A 6,000-nucleotide genomic window follows, 5' to 3' on the forward strand; every position below is an offset into this window, starting at 1 on the left:
ATGCAGGTGCTGCCTGCAGATGAGATCCCCAAGCCCATCAAGCCGCCGACCTACCAGGTGCTGGAGTATGGAGAGGCTGTGGCCCAGTACACCTTCAAGGGGGACCTGGAGGTGGAGCTGTCCTTCCGCAAGGTGGGCCAGGCAGGAGATGGTGGGGTGGGTCGGGGCAGGCGAAGATGTAGGTAAATATGTGCACTAAAAACACATTTTTTTTTTTTCTTTTTGAGACAGAGTTTCGCTCTGTCTCCAGGCTGGAGTGCAGTGGCGCCATCTCGGCTCACTGCAACCTCTGCCTCCCGGGTTCAAGCAGTTCTCCCGCCTCAGCCTCCAGAGTAGCTGGGACTACAGATGCCCGCCACCACACCCGGCTAATTTTTGTATTTTTAGTAGAGATGGGGTTTCACCGTGTTGGCCAGGATGGTCTCAATCTCTTGACCTCATAATTCACCCACCTTGGCCTCCTAAAGTGTTGGGATTACAGGAGTGAGCCATCGCACATGGCCTAAAAACACTTTTTTAAAAAAGAGTCTGATGTACCTAGCTTCACCTAGGATTTCAAAATTTTCCCCAGTCTCTTTCATTATGCTTCTTTTAGTGTAGTCTTTTTTTTTTTTTCCTGCATTTTTTTGAGACAGAGTCTCACTGTGTTGCCCGGGCTGGCTTTGAACTCCTGGGCTCAGGCGATCCTCCTGCCCCTGCCCCTATCCCAGCCTCCCAAGTAATTTTGGTCCATTTTTAAAAGATGATCATAAACTTCTAGAGTTATATATATTTTCAACTGCAGGTTGCAGGGGATCATACTCAGCATTTTTAAAGGTATAGACAGAAACGTTAGCGTGCGTCGCGGGCAGGAAGAGCACTTTGTCTCACTGTAGGCAGTTCTGTGTACGCACATATGTATGTATTCTGGGCTGTTATCAAAATGTTTTTAACTGTGCACTGTGGTGAAACAAGTTTGAAAAATGCTGTTCTAGAAAGCAGAGAAGTGGTCTGCCTTTGGTTGATTTGGGGAGCAGCGACTATGCTTCCAAAATCAGCCAAAGACAGACCATAGTGAATGCTACCCAGAAGAGCTGGCCCCAGGGACAGAGGGGGAAGAAGGTGGCTGGATGGAGAGAGGTAGGGGCAGGAGAGAGCAGGGGAAGGCAAGGGCTGGAGGCCACCCTCCCAGGGAGTGGTTAATGTCAGCCAGCCTATGGCCTTGAGGACTCCCTACCTGTCCTGGGGAGTGTGTTTTTGACACACTCATGACAGGGTCCCCCAGCGTGAGGCAGGAACAGGACCCAGGCAGGGCAGTAGTGGTAGCACCTGTCCCGTGTGCCTAAGGAGTGGACTGTTGATCTCATTCACACCTCATAGTGACAGTATGGTTATTTTCACTTAACGGAGGAGAAAACAAGGCTCAGAGAGACAGAGCAGCCTGCCTGACACACAGCTTGACCTGGCGGAGCTGGGTTTGGATCTGCATTATTAGCCACGGGCTCACCTGTGATTGGAGCTCTGGGGAGGGACCTTGCTATGCATCCCAGATAAGGCACTGTGGGTGCATGGCACCAGGAAAGCCCCACAGACACTGACTTTCCCCCCTCAGGGAGAGCACATCTGCCTGATCCGCAAAGTGAATGAGAACTGGTACGAGGGGCGCATCACGGGCACGGGGCGCCAAGGCATATTCCCCGCCAGCTACGTGCAGGTGTCTCGTGAACCCCGGCTCCGGCTCTGTGACGACGGCCCCCAGCTCCCCGCATCTCCCCGCCTGACTGCTGCCGCCCGTTCAGCCCATCACCCCAGCTCCCCCTCAGCCCCGCGCAGCCCAGCTGACCCCACCGACTGGGGAGGGCAGACCTTCCCCCGCCGCACTGGCTTCTCCTTCTCCACCCAGGAGCCTAGACCCCAGACCCAGGTGAGGTAGCCTGCCTCCACCAGAGAGCCCACCTCCTCCCCACCCCCCATCCCCCAGCCCCGTGACTTGTCCACACTTGGGAATCCTTCCCAGACAGCCCTGGGACAGATGAGTGGGGTGACAGGGCAGAAGCTAGTATGGCAGCCCCACCCTGGCCTGGGGAACCTCAGCCTACCGAGCTCTGGCCCAGGGAGCTCTTGATGGAATCCCAAAGCCAGCCCGGGCTCCTGACCCTCGGTGTTCTTGGTTCATCCATCATCTTCCTACCTCTGACATCCCTTTCTTCCTGTCAATCCTCAGAATCTTGGCACCCCTGGTCCAGCTCTGTCCCACCCTCGAGGTCCCAGCCATCCCCTGGACCTGGGGACCTCTTCTCCTAACGCCTCTCAGATACACTGGACCCCGTGAGTACCATCTGAGGGCTTGATCAGACGTGGGGAGCGGTCACTAGCAGGCAGTACCCCATATTCCACCCTCCCCCAAGTCCCCACCTGTGGATTTGGGAAACTTCTACCAGGTAGCCCTTGTCCTCGAAGAGCTTATGGTGATTTGGTGCAGGGAGGAGGCGCTGGTCTGTGATGTTCCCAATCCCTCCTGGCAGCTGCGTGGCCTTGTGGCCTTGGTCTCCTCATTGGGTTTCTAGCCCTGAGGTCAGTGCATGTAGAATTGAAGTGTGGAACCGGTAGAATGGACAGGAAGGCACCAGGTGCTCAGAGGAGGCGAGGGTTCAGTGGCTTAGGGCCCAGAGGGCAGAAGGCAGGCCTGGGAAAGACTGCACTGAGCACAGGCAGAGTCGCTCCGAAGAGCTGGGGCAGGGGCTAGTGAGAGCGTGAAGGGACCCTGGGGCGTTCACAGGAAGTGGCAACACTTGGGTTAGAGCCTCTGGGCCCGTTCTCCAGTTGCTGTGATGATGCTTCTCGTAGGTACCGGGCGATGTACCAGTACAGGCCCCAGAACGAAGACGAGCTGGAGCTGCGCGAGGGGGACAGGGTGGATGTCATGCAGCAGTGTGACGATGGCTGGTTTGTGGGTATGTGGGCAGGCCGGGAGGAGGCATCTCAGGGCCCCAGGGGATGTGGGTAGGCTGCTGCTGCCTGCCAGTGCTACCTCAGCAAAGATTCATGGCCGACCACCCCCCACTCAGCTTCCGACCGGGCTACTGGGGAGGGCCTGGCACCCGATGCTTCCCCAAAGCCAGCACTTCTGTTGGCTGCCTTCCTTCATGCCCTGAAGAGGCCGAGGCCCAGGAGGAAACTGGCACCAGTCCAGGGTCACCGATGGAGTCACCGGGGACCCAGGCCAGGGTTCCCGACCTCCAGAGCCCTGCCCCTTCCTCCTGCACACCCCTGCCTCTGGAGCAGCCCTCGGGGAAAGGACCTGGTGGAAAGGACCAGGACTCACACTTGTGTATCCTCCAACCCCTAGCTGGCTCCTCCAGCCTGGGAGGAAAAGGGAGTGGAGCAAGGTCCCAGCCCCTCAGGGCTGGCCCAAGGGCAGCTCTGACCAAGGACAAATGCAGGAAGCCTCAGGTTGGCCTCGGCCTGAATCAACGTGACCAACCTACCAGGCTTCACATGGCCTCTTTCCCCAGAGTGGGCTGGCCCTGTGCAGGTCTCATCTTCAGAGGATGGGCCGTCCCTACAGAGAAGAGAGTGGCCAGAAGCCCCCTGCCCCTCCCCAAGCAGGTTTTGAGGCCTGAGGAGCTGGGGGGCTGCTTGGGCAGCCCCTTGACCTGGCAGCCCACCCTTCCTGATCTGATCCCAGTACAGCTGCCAGCCAGTCTCCTGACCCACCCAGGACCTTAAGCACTACCCTGTGAATGGCCCCTACCTTCTGGTGGGGGAGGGAGGGAGGCGGTGCTTAGAGATGTATTCAAATTTACTCGATACACTTTTGCTTTGCAATTTTTTTTACAACTACTAATAAAGTTTTGCAAATCTATGCAGACAAGAAGAAAAAGTACCACTTTTGTGTTACGAGCCACAAGTGCTTTGAGAGGAATGGGTGAGACCTGTGCCCTCTCTGGTATGGCAGCCACCAGCTGCATGCAGCTGTTGAAATGTAGCTCAAATGAAATAAACTAAAAATCCAGTTCCTCAGTTGCATGGGCCAGTCTCAAGTGTCCAACAGCCACACGTGGCGAGTGGTGTCCATTTTAGTTAGTGCAGGTCAGGGAAGGCTTCCTGGAGGAAATGAGGGAGCTGGGCCTGGAAGGGCAGGGGAAGGATTTGGGGAGGCCAAGAGGAAAGGGAGGTACTCAGGGCAGAGGGTGAGGGTGGGGGTGGGACGAGCATGGGCTGCCCCCAAGGAAGTCAGGGTGCCAGCCTGGAAGGGGAGGCTCAGGATCATCCATTCACCCAAGGTCGGGAGTGACGTTCATTTGAGTTTATATTCCTATTTTTCTATATATAGGAATATAATAATGCTTATTACATTTCTGTATTTCTATATTTCTCCATTCCGTCTTCCTCCCAGGCTGGAAGAACCAGCTGGGGGGTGTAGGGATACACAGGTGTGAGCTCTGGTCCTTTCCACCAGGAGCTCCCCCCAAGTGCTGCTCCAGAGGCAGGGGTGTGCAGGGGAAAGGGGCAGGGCTCTGAAGGTCCGCAACCCTGGCCTGGGTCCACAGTGACTCCATCGGTGACCCTGGGTGGTGCCGGTTTCCTCCAGGGCGTCACTGTCTTCAGGGCATAAAGGAAGGCAGCCAACAGAAGTGCTGGCTTTGGGGAAGCATCGGGTGCCAGGCCCCCCAGATGCTTTGCCCGCTGGGGTTCCCCCTCCTCCTCTTCAAGACACGAGTTTCTGTGGGGCTGTAGACCAGAGGCCTGGATCTGTGTCCCAAGCTTGCTCTTAAGCATCGGGGTGCTCTCAGGCAATTCATTCAGTCTTCTCTTAGGCCTTCCCACCCATCTCTAAGTGAGGGTGCCGTATTAGACCAGGGGCGTTTCTCCCGATTTCAGTTCTATGATTCCTCCTCCTGCGTCCCCACTTTGCGGAGGAGGTGGGGAGTGACTGCGCGCTGTGTACAGTGTGATGCGCCTTTGTTAATTGCTCAGATTCTTTGATTGTTGAGTGTGGGAAGTGTAGCTTTGCCCATCTAAGCTTCTGCCACTAGGGGGCAGGAAGGAGGAGAGCAAATCCAACTCCCTCCCTGGGCTCCCCTACAGAACTCCCCTACAGTTCTGGGCACTGCCGGCAGGGGGCAGGCCCTCACCCTTGCATCCCTGTTGAAGAAGGGAGTAGGGAATGCTCTTCCTGCCTTTCCTCTTTCAGGTGTCTCCCGGAGGACCCAGAAATTCGGAACATTCCCTGGAAATTACGTTGCCCCGGTGTGAGTGGTCTCCATGGCAACTTGGAGCCAGCCAGGATGGGGTGGGGAGCAGTGGCACTCGTGGGAGGGACATGACCCCCGCCCACATCCTCCTTCCCCAGGACCTGAGCTCCCGGCATCTGCAGACGACCCCCGCAGCCTTTCCCTGGGACCCCCCTCGAAGCCCCCTGGACTGATTCCCACCCACGACTCACAGACATTCCTCCCACAGCCCTTTCATTTCCTCCCCACCCCACTCCCCAAATACAGAGGTCCGCTTTGAAGTGGAGACCATTTCCAGGCCTTATTGAGACCAGACCCCAAGTCCCCCACCCCCATCCTGCTCCAGCTTTCCTCTAACAGGGACCAGCGCTCCGCTTTGCCCCCAGGGGGTTCCTCTAACCAGGACCAGCTTCCTAGCCTCCTGGAGACCAAAGGCCGCCCCCGCCTGCTGGGGTTCCTCCCACCACCCCAGCTTGCCAGCTGCCCACTTTGCCTTCTGGCCTCCAGCTGGGCGTGGGGGGCGGAGCAAGGCGGGGGACAGCAGCACCTTCTTAGCGATCCAGGCCTGGCAAGAGCTCTGGCCCCAAGGCTATCTCTTCCCAGGGGCTATCAAGTCCTGGGCCTGGCCCTGGAATATCACCCCGCACTGTGGGGCCGGGCACCACTAGCCTGGCTCAAATGTTCCCCAGGGAGACTGCTGTGTGCTGCCCGCCTGCCTGCTGGCTCTCCCCCAGCCCCATGTCCCCTCTGGAAGAGAATGTAAAATAAACCTGGACACAAGGGA

At 57.3% G+C, this 6,000-nt stretch overlaps 1 protein-coding gene across 2 annotated transcripts in view; it reads left to right on the forward strand.

The window, feature by feature from the left end:
- Positions 1 to 6,000, forward strand: part of SORBS3 (sorbin and SH3 domain containing 3) — a 30,401-nt gene extending 24,401 nt beyond the window's left edge. For both annotated transcript variants that reach the window (XM_025394416.1, XM_025394417.1), the window contains 5 exons: positions 7 to 132; positions 1,592 to 1,903; positions 2,204 to 2,307; positions 2,827 to 2,933; positions 5,177 to 6,000. In XM_025394416.1, the coding sequence (XP_025250201.1) occupies positions 7 to 132; positions 1,592 to 1,903; positions 2,204 to 2,307; positions 2,827 to 2,933; positions 5,177 to 5,238 (711 nt within the window). In that variant the 3' untranslated portion in view covers positions 5,239 to 6,000. The remainder of the gene's footprint in view (positions 1 to 6; positions 133 to 1,591; positions 1,904 to 2,203; positions 2,308 to 2,826; positions 2,934 to 5,176) is intronic.

The sequence above is a fragment of the Theropithecus gelada genome, chromosome 8 (assembly GCF_003255815.1).
Source record: "Theropithecus gelada isolate Dixy chromosome 8, Tgel_1.0, whole genome shotgun sequence".
Lineage (NCBI taxonomy): Eukaryota > Metazoa > Chordata > Mammalia > Primates > Cercopithecidae > Theropithecus > Theropithecus gelada.